At 47.1% G+C, this 21,826-nt stretch overlaps 1 protein-coding gene across 1 annotated transcript in view; it reads left to right on the plus strand.

The window, feature by feature from the left end:
* LOC144255837 (protein KIBRA-like) overlaps positions 1-21,826 on the plus strand; it is an 84,812-nt gene that overhangs the window by 58,886 nt on the left and 4,100 nt on the right. The window contains 4 exon segments of the mRNA XM_077800822.1: positions 1,124-1,215; positions 9,066-9,198; positions 11,729-11,893; positions 18,260-18,352. Of these exon segments, the coding sequence (XP_077656948.1) occupies positions 1,124-1,215; positions 9,066-9,198; positions 11,729-11,893; positions 18,260-18,352 (483 nt within the window).

Consider the following 21,826-nt stretch of genomic DNA (forward strand, 5'->3'; position numbering starts at 1 on the left):
CAGGAAACCGTCTCGGATATTTGAATAGGTCAAGTGTGCTAGAGATGAGTTTCCAGGTTCAGTCTGTCTTCTCTTGTCATCTTCTGTACTCCCTTTGGGTCCAGTGCTGTCCTGTTACATGCAGTGCCCCACAGCTCAGAAAGATGAACCCAAATTACACTATCAGTGTCCATCAACCAGCTGCAAAGCTCAGAGGCACACCCTGGCCCCCCTCACTCTGAGGAGACAGTGAGCTGGCCAAGGTCCTGAAACAAAGCTCCTCCCCCTTCTATAGCACTTGACCCTGAGCTAGCACCTTCCACTCACACACACAACTGCCTCCATCCCATCCCTCAGGGAGACAGTAATGCCTGCCTATCAGGATCATGGTGGGATTAAAAGGATGCTATACATAAACTGTCCACCTCGTTCCTGGCCAGTATCAGGCCTTCAATTGATTTTTGTTCTTTCTTTCCTTTCCCAGAAGAAAAATGTCAGGAATTATCCAGACTCTGACCTGTGCTCCCAGGGTCCATTGCAAACTCATCATGAGCCCAGAAAACTGCAGGTCCTAGTTTTTGCTTTACTCTCAGTTCCCATTTGCTGAGTGCCAATTGTGTGCTAGGTGCTCTTCTGGGTACTGTAGATAAATTGTGTCGATTGGTCTCCATGGCAACCCTTAAAGGAGACTCACGTCACTCACACTTCTTCACTGCAGACACCAGTCAGTAAAGACGGTCTTCCTCCAGGACGCCCTCCCTGAATGCCATCCTCCACGTTTGCTGCAGTTTCTGTTCCCAAACATGCGATCCTGGTCCTTCCCATGTCGTTGGGTTACTGATGAAACATGCGCTGGTCTCCCTGACATCTCTGTTCTCCTCACAGTCAGACCTATGATTCTCTCACTTAAATCTTCTAAAACCCTACTGAGCAGTTCCACATGCACCACGGGGTTATTCTCTGGAGGGAGAGGAACCAGGGACTGTAGTTCCGGGATGTAAGTGACACTGGGCAAGACACCTGGCCGCTCTGGACTTCAGTTTGCACCCTCAGTTCCCCAGGAGGGTCAGGGCTCTCAGATGCTAGGAGTCCTGGCAGGTCGGGCAGCATCCATGGTCCTTCCACTGACCCTTGGTCTCTGCAGGACGCTGTGTCTGCCCTGCTGGAGCAGACGGCGGTGGAGCTAGAGAAGAGGCAGGAGAGCAGGAGCAGCTCACAGGTGCTGGAAGACAGCTGGTAAGTGAGTGCTCCCTTGGACCTTCAGGGCCAGTGGGCTTGGACCTGGGTCCAGGGATGAGATCCCCAAACACCAGGGCAACCAACAGACAGGTTCTCCTGGGGGCACTGAGAACCCTTCCCCTCATGGACTGTCTACAGGCAACAAGACACCATAACCAGTACGGTAGTTCCTAATATCCCTGTCCCTCTGGATGTGGAGGGACAGGGATATTAGGAACTAATATCCTGGAATCCCAGCTGCTCTGGAGGCTGAGGCAGGAGGATCCCACGTTCAAGGTCAGCCTGGGCAAATTAGTGAGTCCTTGTCTTAAAATGAAATTTAAGAAAAGGGCCAGGGATGTGGCTCAGTGGTCGAGTACTTACCTAGCAGCTCTGGGTTCAGCCCCCAGTGCTACCACCACCCTCAAAATAATCCCTTTCCAATTTGGCATTTTGTGTTCCATGGATCATTAATGTTATTCATTGTCTTGCACTGACATTTCTTTTGCTTTTTCTTGGGGTGAGGGGTGGTGGGTACTAGGGATTGAACTCAGGGACACTCAACCACTGAGCCACATTCCAGCCCTATTTATCGTTTTGTTTAGAGACAGGGTCTCCCTGAGTTGCCTAGCACCTCACCATTGCTGAGGCTGGCTTTGAACTCGAGATCCTCCTGCCTCAGCCTCCCAAGCTACTGGGATGACAGATGTGTGCTGCCACATCCGGCTGACATTTCTTTTGGTTAACAACTTTTTGATTAAATTTTTTATTGGTATAAATGAAAAATTTGTATCATATCCCATAAATTAAAAATTCTTTAGTAAGGATTGCATTTGGCTGCTAGAACAGGGAGCAAAATAATATAAATAAGTTTTTTTGTTACTTAAAAAGGATATAAGAAAGTTATCCAATTCTGTTAGCATGGTTGTGTTACTAGGAACCCAGGCTTCTCCTCTCTGCTTTGCTGTCTTTACTATGAGACCTCCGTCATCCGGGCTGCTTGATAGCCCAAGATGGCTCTGGACTACCTGCCCTCACACAGTCATTAGTCAGGAAAGAGGAAAAAACAAAGAATGTGCCTCTGGGAAATGAAGGTATAGCTTAGTGGTTAAGCAATTTCCTAGCATGTACAAGGCCCTGGTTTTTAATCTCCAGCCTCACAGATAAAATTAAGCTGCATACAATTTCTTTCTTTCTTTCCATTTTTTTGTGGTACTGGGGCTTGAATCAAGGGCTCTGCGCTTGCTAGGCAAGTGCTCTCCCACTACCCTGTATGCCCAGCCCTGCACATGATTTCAGTGTGGCTGGTAGTCTCAACTAGCCCAGCCCTAGTTTCATTTTAAAAAATAGAAGAGACATGCCTGTGCACCTTTTCACCAGGAAGCAGATAGGACCGTCATACGACTTCTGGTTGCTTCTCCTTGTCCAATCTTGGCCACTTGGCCTGCCCAACTTCAAGGGAGACTGGAAAATTAGGACTCTTGATTACAAGTTCAAAAGTCAGATGTCTATCACTAAAGGAAAAAAAGAAGGAATGGATATGGAATAGGCCAGGCGCCAGGTCCCCCTCTGGAGGTAGCTGTGGAAATCATAGCATAATGAAATGAAAACAGCACCATGGACACCTCGCTGGGCCTGACATCTTCCAGCTCCATGTTAAAAAGGAGCTGAGTCAGTGTCTCAGTGCTTCTGCCAGGGAGACTGTCTCCTTGATGAGACAGGAACTGAAGGGGGGTGCAGCGTTCTCACTCTGACCTGATGCTCTCACAAGCAGAAAGTTCCCATGGCACCCTTGACATTGACCAGGGTGGCAATCCTGCCCTCTTCATTCTTTGTGTGTCACCTTAGCACTTTCTAATATCTTTTTAAAATTGACACACAATAATTGTGCAAATGGACCATGTTGTTTTGAGACGGATGCGCATTGCGTAATGATGCCGTCAGGTTAATTAGAATATCCATCACCTCAAAGAGTTTCTTTGTGCTGACACCTTCAGAGTCTCCTCTCCTAACTCTTCTGACATGCACCGTACATGTTTGGCCATGGTCACACTTCCGTCCAGGGCCCACCACAGTGGGCTCCTCCTGTCTATGCGTAACTTCATACCCCTCCCCTCACCTCTCTTCTTCCCCCACCCACCTCTCTCCAGCTCAACATAATGCCCTCCAGACCCTCCCACGTTTCACAGATGACCAAGATTTATGGCCCCGAGGTCCTCCCCGTGTATACATCCATTCACCTGCTTATGGACATTTGCACTGCAGCAAACCTGAGAGTACAGGTGCGGTTTTACTGCAGAATAACTCACATGCAGAAAGTGGATGCAAGTGGACTCAGCTCAGCCAACCTCCATAAACTACAGAAGCAGAGCGGCACCAGCACCATGGGAGCTAACCCACGCCTCCTTCCCGTCTCTGCCCTCACCTCCCTCTTACCTTGACTGTGCCTCCCCTGAAAACTGGGGTGGGGGGGGAAATACCTAAGACCCAGGGTTACTGGAAGACCGGAAGAGAAGTCGCTAATGAAGAAAAACTGCAGAGCGTATAGTAGACACTTAGAAAGTGACAGAAAATATTATTAGGGCAAAGAGATCCCAGCCAAGATTGGCCACTGCCTATGGATCTTGCCATCTGGGAGGAAATAGAGTTTGGTCTTCAGCTCCTTTGCTTGGAATTCAGACAGATGAGCATTCAGAGGTTAGCTCAGCCAATTTCCTGGGGCATGCTGGGTCTGGGGTGTGGTCTGAGTTCCCTGGGTGATTGACAGGTGCAGCCTGGGCTGAGGACCACCACTCTTTTTATTATTGTTGTTTTTATGTTGGTTTTATTTTGTTTTGTTGGTACTGGGAATTAAACCCAGAGGTACTTTACCACTGAGCTACATCCCTTGCCCTTTTTATTTTTTTTATTTTTTTATTTGAGATAGGATCTCACTAAGTTGCTGAGGCTGGCCTTGAACTTGTGATCCTCCCATCTCAGCCTCCTGAGAGGCTAGAATGACAGGTGTGTACCTCACACCTGGTTAGGACCACCACTCTAAACCTCTGTTTCCTCATCTGTGCAGCAGAGATTTTAAAGATGGACATTATATCATGGGGATTTTGCAGAGTCCATAAAATGATGCACGTTAGCACTTAACACAGACCCTGACCCAGAGGAAGCTATACGTTGACTCTTGGATTATCTTTCTGTTAAGCCCCACTTTATATATTTGGTCTCAGAAGGAGCCTTCCCTTCGTATCTTTGACTCCGGAGATCACCAAATGTTTTCTGGAAAAGGCCAGATGGCAAATATTGTCGGCTCTGTGGGCCATATGGATCCTGCCGCAGTGCCTCCAGACTGCTTCTGTGGCATGGGAGCCCCTGGGCAGTCTGCAGACCAGCAACCTGGTTTGTGCTCTGCCGACATGTCATTTACGGACACTGAAATTTGCATTTCATATCATTTGCACCTGCCACGAATTAGCCTTCTCCTATTGATTTTTTTCCAGACATTTTAAAATATAAAAACGATTCATAGCTTAGACTATCCAGAAAAAATCAGCGGGCTGGACTTGTCCCACCAGCTGTAGCTTGCTGACCTCTCTATTAGTCCTCTTGGACCTTTTCTCCCTGTGACAAAGAGTACAGCGAGGTTCCTGGAATTTTTGTGGGATCTTTTGTTTATTTTAGGGTCCTCCACACTCTCTCAGCCTCTGCCCCCCGCCACCCCTACCCTAGTCTCTGGCATGACTATGTCACCCTGTACTGTAATTCACACAGCCCAAGATCTGATGCCAGAAATAGGCCCAGGACCTGTCTCCCAAAACCCTGGCACGAGATCAGTGGCTTCCGCTAAATTCCAAGCTTGTGCTGCGACTTTTCAAGCCGTCTCCTAGCAACCGCCTTCTGTTCTCTCTCCCTTTGGGGCCCCCTGTATCCCCACCCCCTGCCATTCAAACTTCCCCAGCCTCTTACTCACAAAGAGGCCCAGGGATCCCCCAAGCTGCCTAGCGGGTCCGTCCATCTGCGGCCTTCTCCCCCGAAGCTGGAGGCTTCTTTGGGTCCCTAGCTGTGGAGTCCCAGGTGGAGTTCTGCCAAAGGCCAGCTCTGCCTTCTAATTTACGCTCTTCAGTTCAGCACCAGGGTCCAGCATGGCATGTCTCTCCCTCTTTTTATTTGTTTAGGTTTCTTTTATTGTTGTTTGTTTGTTTGTTTGTTTGTTTGTTTGTTTGTTTTGCAGGGCTGAGGAGTGAATCCAGGGGCCCTCTGCCATGGAGCTATATCCCCAGCCCTTTTTATTTTTGCTAAGTTGCTGAGGTTGGTCTCAAGCTTGCCATCCTCCTGCCTCAGCCTCCCGAGTCCTTGGGATGACAGGGGGCCTTACCTAGGTTTGTTTAGTGCACTTATAATTTTTTAAGAGCCATAGCAAAAAATAAAATTAAGATTATTAGAAAACATAGAATATAATCACAACCATGCTAGACGGAGAAACCGTCCTATTTACCTTCTCAGGAACTTAGGTGTTCTTGTCTAGGGCAGATATGAAGTGGTGTTTCTGAGCCCCAGAGCATGCGTGTTTTATATTTCAGTAGTAGCCGTGGTAGAGTAGTTCTCAAATGACTCTGTTAGCCCAGAAAATGTTCCCACAGCAGTGATTGGGAGTTCCCTTAACCTGCCCCCTTTCAGATGGTTGATTTAATTGAACTACTGTCCTTAAATCAACATTATGTGTCCTTTTTCTTGGTACCAGGAATTGAACCAAGGGGTGCTGAACCACTGAGCTGCATCCCCAGCCTGTTTTAAAAAATTCTTATTTTGAAAGAGGGACTCACCAAGTTGTTAGGGCCTCCCTACGTTGCTGAGGCTAACTTTGAACTTATGATCCTCCTGCCTCAGCCTCCCGAGCCACTGGGATTACAAGCATGTGCCACCATGCCCAGTCAGCATTATGTACACTTCTGCTGAGTGCAGTGGCACACGCTTGTAACCCCAGTGACTCAGGAAGCTGAGGCAGGAGGATCGCAAGTTCTAGGCCAACCTCAGCAACTTAGTTGAGACTTTGTCTCAAAAGAAAAAAGAAAAAAAAAAGGCCTGGGAATATAGCTCAGTGGTAAAGAAAGCCCCTTTGGGATTAATCCCCAGTACTGCAAAAATAAATAAATAAATAAATAAAAATAAAGCATATGTATACTTTTTATTTTAAAAGACGCCGCTAGCCCTTCTTCCTAGTATACATTCCCTCCTCTCCTTCATGCTCGCCCCGTGATCTGCTGTCTCCTCTACCTTCACCAGCACTTGATATTATCAGATTTTCTTTTTTTTTTTTTTGCCATGGCAATGGGTGAAAAGATGTTGTCTATTTTAATAATTTTTCTCTTTGCCATTGAGATGGAGCGGGCTTTTTCCCCTGACCTGGAATGTTTCCATCAGATCCAGTTAAATGGAAGAGACTGACATCCTGGTCGAGCCTCAATGGGCTTGGACAAAATCCCCCTGGGAACTTGATGCCACCACTCAGCGCCCATGCTGGCACATGGAACCTGAGGGCCTGTGCCCCTCGCTTTTTGAGTCTGTGAAGTGCACTGAGCTCTCCCAACGCTGTTGGATGAAGCCCGTAGCATAGCACCAAAAGTACTGCTTTCTGCTGCTGACCATGGCCCCTGCAGCATTCTTTCTAGAGGGGCTTCCATGGATTCCTAGGCTCCATGTCTTCTTCGCGAGAAGATGGAGAAGCTGCTGGGGCCAAGAAGGGAAGGACAGGCCCCTCTGTGGCCAGAATCCCCAGCTGAGGTCCCAGGTGTCTGCGTGGCAGGGTTGGTGGTAGAGACCCAGGATCCCTTCTCCCTGCTGGGAAATCCTCAGGGCCATCTGAGGTTCGCCCTCAGCCTTGATGAGCCAGCTCCTCGTCGAATTCTCCGCTTCTGGCTAGAATTCTGTGGGCTCAGCGTGGCAACCCCGTGTCATGCTGCTCAGAAGCCTGGCAGGTTTGTACGTCTTTGAGAAGTCAAGATGAGGCCCAAGATAAACGACTGTGTAACACTGGAAATCCATTTGTCACACTAAATCTTTCCCACCCAGGAGTCCAAGGGCAGAGGACGGCTGTAAAGGATGTCGCCAAGAAGATTCTCTTGAGCCAGTCGTGCTGCACAGGAAGCCCCGTGGGGAAGACACATATCTCACCTCGTGTTCAAAAATTAATGCAGATGGTTCCTGAGTGAAAATTGAGACTACGAAACTTATAAAAGAAGACTATAGGAAGTTCTTCCCCATGTCAGAGAAGGCAGAGATTTCTCTGGACATAAAAAGCACTATAAAAGGAAAATGAATAAATTGGACTTCATCCTACTTAGAAACTTCTGCTCTTTGGAAGATACCATCTAAAAAAATGAACAGGCAAGCCGCAGGCCTAGAGAAAATATTTCCAATACTGATACCTGACAAAGGATTCATGTGCAGAATATAGAATGATCTCCTATAACCCAGGTGTAGTAGATGACTAAATTCAAGGACCAACAAGGGCTTGGGATGCAGCTCAGTGGTAGAGTTCTTGCCTGCTATGCTGGAGATCTTAGGCTCAATCCCCAACACAGGAGGGAGAGAGGAGGGAAGAAAGGAAGGAAGGAAGGACGGAAGGACAGACAGACGGACCAAGTGTTAATGAAGAACCAGAATTCTCATTTTATTGCTGGTGGGAGTGTAAAATGAGAAAATTACTTTGAAGAGTCACTTTCAGTTTTATAAAGGATAAACTTATATTCACGGGATGACCCAGTCAATCTGCTCTTGATTATGTATGTGTCATGGGCTGTACCAAGTTCCCCAAATTCATATACTGAACCTTAACCTCCAGCACGTCAGGATGTGGCTGTATTTGCAGACAGGACCTTTGAAGAAGCAACTAGGTGACAGGACGCTGTTAAAGCGAGGGTGGGGCCTAATCGGTCTGGCTGGTGTCTTTATAAGAAGAGGAAATTTGGATACACACCAGGGACGTGTGAGCACAGAAGAAAGAACAAGTAAGGACCCAGCAAGAAGATGATCGTCTGCAAACCAAAGACGGGGTCAAAGACGGGGTCCTCCGAGGAAACCAGACCTGCCGACACCTTGATCTTGGGCTTCAGCCTCCAGAACTGTAGCATTTCACCTCAACTGCTCCAGCCCATTCATATAATATCCAGGAGAAATTAAAACCTGTATTGGCCCATAATTCATGTATGTGAATGGTCTTAAAAGCTTTATTCATAATGGCTAAGAAGTAAAAGGAATCCAAGTGTGGGTCAACTGATGGAAAACTAAACAAGTTGCAACATAACCACTCAGGGGAGTATTACACATCAACAAAAATAACTACGGATGCCTGTAGGACCTGGGGGAACTTCCAAAACGCTGTACTGACAGAAGAGGCCAGAGACAAGTAAATACATACTGATTCCACTTACATGGAACTGTGGAAGAATCTAATCTATAATGATAAGAAGCTAATCAGTGGTTGCTCAGGGGTGGGGGAAGATTGGGAAAGATGCAAAGGAATTTTTTAAAAGCAATGGAATGTTGTAGATCTTGAGTTTGGTGGTGGTTACACAAGGGAGTACACTGATCAAAACTTGATAGCTGTACGCTGAAAATGCATTTTGCTGATATAAATTACACCTCGCTGCAGTTGGGTGTTTTGTATTCTTGCAGCCCTGGGCATCCATCCCAGGACCCATGCATGCAAGATAGGCGTTTACCACTGAGCTATATCCCCAGCCCTAAATTGGGGGTTTTGAAAATAATGTACTCTCAATGATGAAAAAGCCTGGGAGCCTTTTCCTGATGCACTTCCCCTGGGTGCAGGTGAGCGGCATGGCTTCTGGGATAATAACCACAGTGTCTTGTCATTGCAGGAGGTACGAGGAGGAGACCTGCGAGAATGAGGCTGTCGCTAAGGAGGAGGAGGATGAAGAGGGGGAGGAAGCAGAGGGAGAAGAAGATTTTTTTGCAGAGAAAGCCTCCCCAGATGATCACCCGGCATTGAAGGTAGGAAGAGCCCTTGAGCCCTGGCAATCAGAAAAGGTTGGGGCAAGGTCTCATCTGTTGAGAGCCAGGGGCGGTCAGGATGACGCCTGGCATTTGCCAGAGGGAATGTTTTGTAGCTGCTATTACAACCCCCTTTTAAAGGCAATTTTAATCTTCAAAATTACCTCTCAATTAATGACTAGAAAATACATAGTAAGACAAGACAAAGTAAATTTTTATGGTGTTTTGTTCTTTTTGATTTGTTTTTGGTCACAGGAGTAGACAGTGAAATCAGGTTTAATTACTTCTTAGTTATTATGGTGCTCGAAAAACAAAGAAGGGTATCAGCTAGTTCTTTGTTTTTATTAATGACTCTCCTTTTTATAGTTTGTGCCTTCTGTGAGCAAAATTTTTTAGTATGTATGTACATCCCTTATTAATTACAACATGTTAGAATTAGGGATTCCCACTTCTTTTCTGGCAGGTTTTAAATTTCTAACCTCTTAATTGAATTTGTGGACTAAATTTCAAAGGAATTATTTTGTGTAGTCAGTTCTTGTGCAAGGTGTTTGGTAAACAAACTCATAAAATGGATTCAAACAGCGTTTTAGTGTTTATGAAATAACTGACCATTTCCTACAGTAAGATGGGAAAACTTAGGCTTTGTTTTACTTCAACTTGCACAAAGTTGTATGTCAGGGCTTCCAGGGTTTGGTTTGGGGGCAGGAGGGGTTCAGAGCCTGGAGGAATTGTCAGTTTTATTCTGACATAATCTGAGGATATGGAGCAAGGATCACATCTAATGGCTTGTGTCCCTTATGCTCAATTGTACAGTGCTATTCATTTAGTAAACTGATCTTAACACAATTCCTAGCAGCGGAACCTTGAAATGCATGTGCTAGATTTATACTAAAATGATTCAGTTCTCATTTTAGCAACGCTTCCAAGTCTTTGTTTTTTTGAGACTAAATATAGGGATAAGATAAATTGTAAAACAACCTAATGATTAAAGTTCCCATTTGCATTTTATTTTCTGAAATACTTTTTCATAGTTACTTGTTTTAAAAGATTTTTAAAATCATTGCACTTTGGTCAGAAAAATAATAAATTTATCTTACAAATGTTAAAAAAAAAAAAAGAAAGAAAGAAAGGTGCCGCCATGGAACCATTGAGATGATGATTTGAGTTAAGCTATATATAATTGCTGTGATGCTGGATTGATTGTATTGTATATTTGACCTTTACTGTTGGGCAATGGGGCAGCTCTTGCTGCCTTGGGCCCCCGCTACTTTGGAGTTCTAGCAGGGATTCCCGGAGAGTTCCCATTGGTTGGGGAAGTGCCGGAGGAGGGATTTCTGGTTGGTGTGTGGTGTGTCCCGGGAGAAGGCCATGTGGGTGGCGTTGGCGGAAAAGCATGTGTGCAGTGCTGGTGAGAGTTGGGGACAGGCTACCAGAACAGGTCACCTGCAGTAAATTATTAAGAAGCATCCCTTGCCCCCGTGACTTGAGGTCATTTTGGTGACAGTAAACCAGGAGAGGCTGTCTCTTTTCTTCTGCTCTCTGTGGCTCCTCTGTTTCTCTGGATGCACCTCAAGCTTTGCAGTCACATGGTCTCAGTTCGAACCCTGGCCTTGTCACTCCCTGCCTCTGTCATCTGGGGCAGGTGATTTCATCCCTTTCAGGCCTCTGGTTCCCTACTATAAGATGGACACAGTAATACCAATCTGCAGATAGTTTTGGTGGCTTCCAAAGAATAGATGTCTTCATTTCGGTGGGGCCACGAGAAGAGGGAGTCCAGCCACATTCCTTTGCCTCCCGCTTCCTGGCAGCACTAGATTGTTGTAGCAGGATTCTCTTTCCATAGAGATCTCCAACCTGCAGCTACAGCACCCACTGCATTTGAACAGGACCCCTAGGGTAGAGCTACAGGTGGGACGTGCTCCAAAGGCACCTGACCAAGTGGCTGGAGCAAAAGCTGAGCCCCCCCTTCCAGCTCCCCTTTACATTTTCTCCAGCCAGACAGGGAACCTTTCTCAAAATCACACCACGGCGCTCTTCAGGCTAACAGAGTTCCTGAGCTTAAGTGGTTTTGCTTGCTTTTCTTTTACCTGGGATTGCTGTGTGTGGACAGCAGAAAACCCAATGGCTTTGTTTTTAAAAGGAGACTTGGCAGTGGCCTATAATTTAAAAAAAAAAAAAAAATCTGTGGTTCTGGACCCGGGCAGTGGAGAACTGGGGAGTGTCTTTGTCAAAATGTGGGGGGTACATAGGTCATGAGGACGTGAGGCCCAGGATGCTGGTGCCCGAGTTGCCTCACCATGTGAGTTTCTTTGGGTGTTTCCGCTAGCCCCCCAGCCACAGGTGGAAGAATGAGAATGGGCACCCTCAGCCTTGGGCACTGCTCTGGCAGGACTGGGCTGATTGACCCTGCTGTGCCTGCGGGCCCACGGCGAAGGGGCACAGGTCGGGTGGAGAGTGGCTGGGTAGACTCCAGGTGGGTGGCCGACACTCAGTAGGCATGGTGTCCTCAAGCCTGCGACTTCTTCCTCAGGTGGATAAAGAGACCAACACGGACACGGTGGCCCCATCCCCCACAGTGGTGCGGCCCAAGGACCGGCGTGTGGGCACCCCATCGCCAGGGCCATTTCTTCGGGGGAGCACCATCATCCGCTCCAAGACCTTCTCCCCAGGGCCCCAGAGCCAGTACGTGTGCCGGGTAAGCAAGCCTCGGGCTCCGTCCTCCTTCCCTTGGGTAGCTAAGACCCTCACCCAGCTCTGGATGCCAATCTGGATCCTCACGTGGTCAGGTAACCTCCACCTGGGGGGCTCCTCGAAGCCTTGGTTTTGTCAGGTTCACAGACCCGCTTCGTAGGGTTGATCTTTTGATTGATTGATTGATTGATGGGATTATTTGGTGGCACAAGAAAATGACATTATGAAACACACCAGTGACAAGCAATAGGCACAGGATGATTTAGCTTTAGTTAAGTTTAAAATAAAGGAGCCAGGATGGTGGTGTGCACCTATAATCCCGGCAGCTCGGGAGACTGAGGCAGGAGGATCTCAAGCTGGAGGCCAGCCTTGGCAATGTAACAAGACCCCGTCTCAAAAGAAAAAGAGCCTTCAGAAATAAAAGAGAGTAAAGACTTTTCTGGTATGGGGGGGAAGATAAGGAATGTGGTACAGTGGTAGAGCACCCCTGGGATCAATCTCCAATACAATACCACCAAAACATTTTATGTATTTATTTTTTTAGAATTTTTAAATATTTATTTAGTTAGTTATTGGCGGACACAACATCTTTGTTTGTATGTGGTGCTGAGGATCGAACCCGGACCGCACACATGCCAGGTGAGCGTGCTACCGCTTGACCCACATCCCCAGCCCGCACCAAAACATTTTAAAAAACAATAATAAATTGGGCTGGGGATGTGGCTCAAGTGGTAACGTGCTTGCCTGGCATGCGCGGGGCGCAGGGTTCGATCCTCAGCATCACATAAAAATAAAATAAAGATGTTGTGTCCACCGAAAACTAAAAAATAAATATTAAAAAATTTTTTTTCTCTCTCAAAATGATAATAATAATAATAATAATAATAATAATTAAATAGTACGAACAGAAAAAAAACTAGAAAGTCTATACCAAAATATCCACAGTATTTACTCACGTTCAGTGATTAAATATTCTTCCTTTTTCTTTTGTGTATATTTTTGAAACATGAGGGTTTCTCAAGCAACAAAAAGTAATGGAAAGAGAAATAGTTATTAAATGCCAGGAGTTAGGAATCCAAGTGGCCAAACCGGCGCCCAGCAGCCAAGATCTGAAACCTGGTCCAGCCAGGGGAATCAGTCTAGCCTGGAGGTCTTTCTTGTCATTTCCCACGGGAGGGGTGTTTATCTGATTGCTTCCTATCTATTTGGTTCTCTCCATGTAAATACGTTGAAAGGGACTTTTGCTAGCATAAGCATGCAAGCAACTTTAGTTTGGGATTGCTGCAAGATGTCACTGGTTTTTAGTTATATACCACACAATACACACCAACTCCTGTAACAAAAACCCCATCTGACTTGCTATCAGTGATTCATATGGATGGAGTCTCCCTCTTCCTCATAGGATCATTTTAGCTAAAGAATGTGCAAGGCTCAGTCATCTGCATTTGATCCACGTTATTATTATAATTCCCAACAATTTACTTCCTCCTTGTTCACACCCTGCCCCTCCCTCTCATGAGACCATTTGCTAAGATCAGATAAGACCCTCGGCTCTTTGCAAAATTACCACCATTATAAACATGCAGTGGAAATCAAATGGGAAGGAAAAATGCCACTCATCAGAAAAAATCAAACCCAAATAAGTTACTGTTGGCCTCCTTCTTTTTCAGCAGGATTAGAATGCAGTTGTCATTTTATTAAACGGGAGATAGAAAATGGAGTAACTTTTGTAACGTGTTTATCTTTTCTAACCAAAAGCTCACTTTCTGTGAGAGACTCACTCACCTGTCCAAACCCAAAGCCTGGACTGAGAGACAAAGATAAAGGTTTTGTAAGATCAGGCCTTTGGGGGCCAGCAGAAAATCCCCAGCAATGTCACAGTCCTACACACATGGTACCTCCCCAGGTCCTCATTGGCTGAGTATATGGGGCCCACAATTTTCCCTAATGTCACCTAGGTTTTACTGTCTCTTATTGGGTTATTTAAAGAAATACACCTTGAATTGTCCCCACCCCCTTTGTTCTCCTGTGGCAGGAAGGCCTTTGTGGGACTCAGTGCATTGGGGCACATATGGAGTTTATCTCTGTTTGATCAGGCAGGCCCCCTCCTCCTTCCTCCTGGTTGTCAAGGGACTGTGAATCTGTCACACTCAGGTGTTAACTGCTGGTAACCATTTGTTCTGTTTCCTCCTTGGCTGATTTTCTCTCGGTAATTTTACATCTAAGATGAAACACTATATTCTGAAAATAGACCACTGGACCTTCCATTTCTTACCCCACCAATTTATATTGTCCAATTCCTGTTTAAATGGGTTTAAGTGTCCCTTTTCCCAGATTGGCATCCTCGAATAACAAGAACCTCTGCTCTCTTTTATTATGCATCTGTAACTATCCGGTACCTGGCTAAGCCCTTGTGTGGTTTATGATCTGTGCCAGGATGCAAGCCTGCGAGTTAAGAGATTCCCAGTCAACATGGACCACGTGCCATAAGGAGCCTTTCTTGGCAATGCCGTATATTTTTCCTTCTTTGCTGCTGAATCTTACTGAAGGGTACAAGAAATCGCTAACTACAACATCCTGTGTATTTTCCTGTCATTTATCTTCAAACTCTACAGGCATGGAGTACATCTCCCCAGGAACAACAGGTAGCAAGTTCAGCCTCTGTTTTTCATACACAAAATGAGCATCGACAAACTCCCAACAGAGAGTGTTAGGGAGGTGCCCCCACCTACCTCCACGGCACTACCAGCTCCATGCTTTCTAGTCTCTAACTGACAGCACGTCAGTTCCTACCACCAAGGCAACAGACTGAGCAGAATATGTAGGGGAAGTTTTTTGAAATTAGGTAGTTCACATATTTATTGTGAGGCTGTAGAACCAGCCTGAGAAGTCAGGTAGGAACAAGGCAGACCAGACCACAGGTAAAAGTATGCCATGAAGCCAACCAGGTGAGGATAATACAATGCACTGCAGGACGTGACCCAGCCAGTCCCACTGCCGCCTCTGGAATTCAATACGTTAGTCCTCCCTTATCTGCAGTTTTGCTTTCTCTAGTTTCACTTTTTCTCAGTCTGAAAACTTTAAATAGAAAGCTCCAGAGGTAACTTATAAGTTTTTAAATTGCATACGATTCAGAGCAGCATGATGAAATCTCAAGACACTCTACTCCATTCCAGTTGGGACAAGAATCAGCCCTTTCCAGCGTATCCATGCTGTATACACTACCCTCTCCCATGAGTCTCTTAGTAGCCATCTCTGTTACCAGTTCAACTGTCAGCTACAGTGTTTATGTTTAAGAAACACTTATTTGACTTCATAATGGCCCTAAAATGCAAGAGCAGTGTTGCTGGCCATTAAGATTGGACGAAGGAAAGCTGTGAACTGCTTCCTTCGGTGAAAAGGTGAACATTCTCTTCTTAATAAGGAAAGGAAGACTGTTGTATTCTGAGATTGCTAAATCTTACAGTAAATTATTGTCAATGTCTTGTTGTACTTAATTTATACATGAACTCTTATCACAGGTATGTAGGTGTAAGAAAGATGTTGTCTATATAGGGCTTAGTACTACCTGTGACTTTCAGGCATCCATGATGGGTCTTGGAATAGGTCCCCAAGGTGGGGGGGGGGGAACTGCTATGCTGAAGCCTCCCCAGTTTTCTGTCCCCCCTGGCCTCAGAAGCTCTGGTTGCTGCTATTGCCACTGCCACTGCTCCTCACTAATGGCCTTTTCCTGAGATATTGACAAGCTTGCTATGAGTATAGCATGAGAGAGGACCTTGTTTAAATTTGAATGGCACAATAACAGAGAATTGGGTCCAGTGACCCAGCTGTGATTCAGACTTAAGGTAGGGTACATCCAGGTGACAGCTTAGTCCTGTCCTCCTTCTCACTGGAAGGGAAGCTATGAAAGCAAGGCTTGGGGCTTGGGGAGGGTGCTGTTTCCCACTGAGAATCATGAGGTGGATTTGCCCACCCACAGTATGGGATTTCAAATGCTCATCAACAACACCTCTCCCTCCCCTGCAAAAAAAAAAAAAAACTAATCTTACAACTCTCCCTGAAAGGCCTGTTGTGTCCACCTCATTTAATAGATGTCAAAGTACTTTGGTCCAGGACACACAGGTGCTGGGAGTACAAAGCCCAGCACCTGTAGGCTTTCTGTCACCTAGAGCCACCACCTGAGGGGCTTCCAGTTGTGAGCAGCCCCTTCTCCTAGCCCATGTCATACCTTTGTACAATAAGTGTTGCCTCCTGGGTGGTTTCTTTCTTGGCTTCTCAGCATCTCCTATGTCCCATGGTTAGGTTCCCTGCTTCGGGTCACACCTAACTTTGAAGTCCCCTAGGATAGGGATAGTAGATTACAGGTCTCTATGACACCCAGGTATTTATCAGCTGTACTTTCCCATTTGCTGGTTGACCCACTTTGACCAGTGAATCCAGTCCCTCCAAAATTCTCATCCCTGAACAGGCTCCCTGTGACTTTAAATTACTGTCCTTCTCTCTACTTCAGTTTCCCTAGCTGTAAATGGAAGTAATAACAAGGCAGTGATATCCTCAGCCATGTATGAGATGAACGGCATTAAAATATCTGGTAATAGCTATGCATGGTGGTGGACGCCTATAATCCCAGTGATTCAGGAGGCTGAGGCAAGAGGATCGTAAATTCAAAGCCAGCCTCAGCAACTTAGTGAGGTCCTAAGCAAGCAGGCAAGGTCCTGTCTCAAAATAAAAAATTAAAAGGACTGAGGATGTAGCTCAGTGGTAGAGTATCCCTGGGTTCAATCCCCAGTGCCCAGAAAAAGAAATCTGGAGATAAGATAAAGCAAAGTTCAAGAATTTAATGTAGCTTTCCCCTCTCTTTTACAACACAATCCTTGAAATATCAACAGTCACAACTGAAGGGTCAATTATCTGATACCCATTTCTGGTGGTATGACATATATTCTTCCAATGCTGTGTTCGGCTTGCCCACTGTGGGATATAGCCCCCTTCTGGAATCGCACGCAGCCATTCCATCCCTGTGAATCTACCCCAGCTGTTGAGACCATCTCCATCCATCTGCACATCGGTTTCATTCCTGAGCCCTACATGCAGCTGGGGCCAGAAATGGCAAGACCCTGGCGTTTCTAGTAGGCCTTGAGCTCATGGTTTGAAGAGCTCTGGCTTGTGACCTGTAAAAGCATCTTTCTCTTCTGGACCATCATTGACATAGTTTGAGGATTCAGTGAACCTGTAGATAAAGCACCTGGTGCTTGGTAGGTGCTTATTCAAGTGGCTGTCATCGGTGTTAGCATCCTGTTTCTGGTTGTGGTTGAGGCTCTGTCTGGCACAATACCGGTTTCACCAGTTGTGATGTTCATGAACTCAGCAGGACTATTAATGCCACTAGCATTAGTAATAATCAACAACCACAAATATGAAAACACCAGAGGCTTCTCTGGAGAAGCCTGCCGCAGAGAACTGACAGCTGCCAGACAGACAGATAGGTGCAGTAGCCTGGCCTGGGCCAGCCCTGGCGACTGTGGAAACAGCTTGGGAAAGGAGCCCCACCTGCTCTCACCTCTCTGGTTCTTGGGAGGGGGGATGACACCCTCAGTAGAAAAGCATCCCTTGTGGACCAGACACCTGATTTCTGACCATGAATGAGAATCTGAGCCCTGTGTGGGAGTGGAAGTGACTTAAGTGACTGGGAGATCCTGCAGGAGGAGAATTATGATCAGCTTAACCCTTCCAGCCCCTGTCTGCCTACCACTCCATGGATACAGACCCCAGGTTTTGCCTTGGAGCTGGGCTTTTTGTTTGTGGGGTGTTGGTTTGCAGTGCTGGGGGTGGAACCCAGGGCCTGCAGCATGCTAGGCAAGTGCTCGGACTGAGCTACACCCCCCAGCCTTCAGATGTCAGCATTGATAGTGGCTCTATTTGAGCCAGCTAAGGTGGGTTCTGTGGGTGACAGGGAAGAAGTGATGCAAATAGCCCTTTGTGTCACAAGTCAAGGGGACAGGATGTCCTACGGCAATGCTGAAGTGTCAAACCCTGCTGGGTGTTCGTCAGCTCACCAATCTGAGGCACAGTCTGTGCCCTTGTTTGTAAAGTGGTGGTGCTCCCATCACGGTGGCTGTCGAAGGACTCTCTCATGCCGCGTCATGCAGAGAGCAGCAAGCATCATGCAGACATGCTCAGTGAGTGTTTGTGGGGTGCTGGTTTGCAAATAAAGAAAAGGGGGGGCCACAGCGAGCTCAGAATAGGCAACGGGGTGTTTGCACGAGGAGAGGGAGGATGAGGCAGAGTGGACGACTAAACATCCCCGCAGGCCCCAACACTCCTTCCAGAATGTGCTCTGACCATGCTTGACTTCCCTTTTCTCTGGCAGCTGAATCGGAGCGACAGTGACAGCTCCACTCTCTCCAAAAAGCCACCTTTTGTGCGAAACTCCCTGGAGCAGCGCAGTGTCAGGATGAAGCGGGTAAGAGCCACCAGAAGCTATTTGTCCACTCCGCCTTTATTTCCAGAAGGCCTGAATCCTGCCCACACATGCCCTCATGAATGCCCATTTCTCCTTGGCCATTGGCTTGAAGGGCATTGTCTTCACAGGGTGGTAGCATTTGCAAATGGAAGTTTGGGAGCAAAAAGGCCTGTGTAGCACTGGAGAAAGAGCCCAAGGGTGACCGTAGCCTTATGATTGGGACAGATGGGTGAGACCAGGGGTATGTGTGCTTGACCAACTAGGTGGAAATCAAAGTCACTAGGAACCAACCCAGATGTCATGGTCACCTGGTCTGATGGAATCATGCTCAGCACCTCCTGGAATCAGGTGGGCACAGGGAAGAGACCCCAGTGCAACTGGGCTGAAGGTAGGAAGAGCCCTTGAGAGCCACGGGCGTTCAGGATGACGCCTGGCATTTGCCAGGAGTGGGTCCGGGGCTGGGCTGTGACTCTGGCGCAGCGCTGGCCTAATATGTATGAGGCCCTGGGCTCCGTCCCCAGCACTGCACACACAAAAATGTAGTCCTTTCATTGCCTAGTGCCACCTTTCTCTCTGTTCCCAGCAAGTCTACAGAGGCAGCAGAGAGGGCAGAAGAGGGAAAGCAGTGCAGAGAACGTGTGAGGGAAAGGCAGAGTGGCACTGTGGACGTGGTCTCAGGTGACAGGCCACCTTTCCACCCGGGGTCCTCTGCTCCATCTGCTGTCTCAGATCCTGTTCACAATGAAGATTCTGAGCCCACACTCACCATCAATCTAAGTCATTAGACTGGGAACGACATTTTCAGCTCTGTGAGGGATTCAGCCCTTCTTGCAGAAACATTGCTGCGCAACTCCTACCTGACCCCCTGCTCCTACTACTCCCTTCCAGGCAGGCCCTACAGATCCTGCCCTTAGCCAGGGGATGGTCCACTCAGGGGCTCCCCAATGGTGGGTCTGAGCCCATAAGAACAGCAGAGTCCAGAGACTGGGCTCAGGTCTTGGGTCCATGCTTCTCCTTGCTGCCTGAACTGTGCCTCTGTGACAGCCCAACCAGGCAAGACTGGACATTGGTGACAGCAAAGCACAACAGCTGCTCTGCTCTGAGAACTTGAGCTGCATAGATCACTCAGCTGGGCTCCTTTGCCCGCCCCCCCTCACTTATAGGCACAGACCAGATAATGTTCACCCTAGAGAAGCATTCTAAAACCTCTGCATGGAGCTAGTTTATGTTCCTAAAACTGTGCCTGTCAGCCCTGCAAGGTGAGGAGAGGTCTCCTAGTAGTGTTTCTTTTTTTTTTTTTTAAGAGAGAGTGAGAGAGGAGAGAGAGAGAGAGGGAGAGAGAATTTTTAATATTTATTTTTTAGTTCTTGGCAGACACAACATCTTTGTTGGTATGTGGTGCTGAGGATCAAACCCGGGCCACACGCATGCCAGGCGAGCCGCTACCGCATGAGCCACATCCCCAGCCCCCATAGTAGTGTTTCTTATACCGTATCTCAAACCCCTTTATTGGTCATTGTGTCTGTTTTGTAAGGCTGTATAACAAGTTACCACAAACTTACCAGCCTAAAATCATACATATTTATGACCTCAGTTTCTGTGGGTCAGGAGTTGGGCGACAAGTTAGCTCAGGGTCTCAGCAGGCTGAAGTGTAGGTGTTGACTGCATCCTGATCTGGAGATTCGACCAGGGAAAGGGCTGCTTTCAAGCTCCTTCAAGTTGTTGGCAGAATCAGTTCCTTGTTTCCCTACTAGCTACAGTCCACAGGCCCCTCTCAACTCCTGGAAGTCACTCTTAGGTCTTTGCCCTGTGACCCTCTCTAATACATGCATCACTTCTTCAAGGCCAGCACAGTCACCTAGCCAGGAAGAGCTCAATCCATCTTTTAAGGGCTCACCTGATAAGGTCAGGCCCATCAGGGATAATCTGCCTTTTGATTAACTCAAAGTCAACTGATTAGTCACCCAGTGACATATCCCATCACATCCACTCTGAAGGGAAGGAGATTATATAGGGCAAGTGTATTCAGGTTGGAAATACTGGGAGCCATCTGAGGATTCTGCCTCTCACAGCCATTTAGTCATTCTTTAGTTTTGATGGAGGGAGAGTTGATGATTGTGTTAATAAAGATCTTCTGCATACAGATGGCGAAAGAACCCAACTCTAATACACCTCAAAAACAAATGAGGGAATTTACTGTCCCATTTAATGGAAAAGTCTAGGCTGGGTATCTTAGTTAGGTTTCTGCTATTGGGACAAAATAGCTGGACTCTTTACTTGAAAATAGGAAAGGTTTATTTGGGGTTACACTTTCAGAGGTTTCAACCCATGGTCACTTGGTCCTGTTGCTTTTGGACCTGTGACAGCTCAGTACATCATGCAGGGACGTGTGGCAGAGAAGGCAGCTTACCTCATGGCAGCCCAGAAGCAAAAGGGAGAGTTAGGGAAGGCTGGGGTCTCCGTATCCCCCCAAAGGGCACACTGCCAGCGACCTCAAGTCCTTCCACTCAGCCCACCTCTCGAAGGTTCTGTAATCTCCCAATAGCAGCACAGGCTGGTGACCAACCCTTCAGCCCAAGGGACTTTAGGGGACATTTAAGACCCAAACAGTAACACTGGGGAAGTGTCTTAGTGGTAGAGGCTTGCCTAGAACGTGCAGGGCTCTGGGTTCCACCCCCAGTGCCACACACACAAAAAAAAAAAAAAAGAGAGAGAGAGAGAGAGAGAAAGAAAGAAAGGAAAATCTGTGCCACGAATCTAGCTTCAGGCTTGGATTAATCCAGCAGTTGAAACAATGTCGTCAGACTTCATTTCCCCTGAATTATCACTGCTCCTACCAGATAGCTCAATTCTTAAGCAGGATCACCCCATATGATGGTAAAGATGTCCATGTTATATCAGTTCCAGGTATATCTTGCTGCCTTTGCAACCTCTGTGTAAAGAAGTTGCCTTTGTTCCAAGAGGTGGAACAAAGTGCCAGCAGTGATTATTATTGGCTGGGCTTAGACAGCATACTCACCCCTGCACTGAGATCCTGATTGACCAGGTTCAGGTGACATTCCTGTCCCTGGTATGCCCACAAACCAGATAGACTAGATGTGGCAGAGGAGGAAAGCCTTAAGGAAAGAGGAGGGCCCTGGGGATGAACCCAGACCTGCAGAAACACTAGAGGGCCATAGACAGAGGCATACAGGTGCGAAGACCTGACTTCTGCTCCAGGGGATCAGGGCTGCATGGAGGAAACAACTGCAGGACAGGACAGGGGCCAGAATCCATTAGCCAGGTGTAAATGTTGAGGCTTGAAGTGGCTCATTGTACAGTGAGTGGGTGGGGCCTGCCATCACCGCAGGGGACAGGCTCAGCTTGACTTCAGCTCTGTGATTTAACCACCGTGAGCCTCATCTGTAGTGCAGATCCTAAGAGTTGGGTTGTGAAGATGAGATGGGACAACGGACATAAATCCCCAAAGTTGGT

Source organism: Urocitellus parryii, chromosome 1, assembly GCF_045843805.1.
Source record: "Urocitellus parryii isolate mUroPar1 chromosome 1, mUroPar1.hap1, whole genome shotgun sequence".
In the NCBI taxonomy this organism is placed as follows: Eukaryota; Metazoa; Chordata; class Mammalia; order Rodentia; family Sciuridae; genus Urocitellus; species Urocitellus parryii.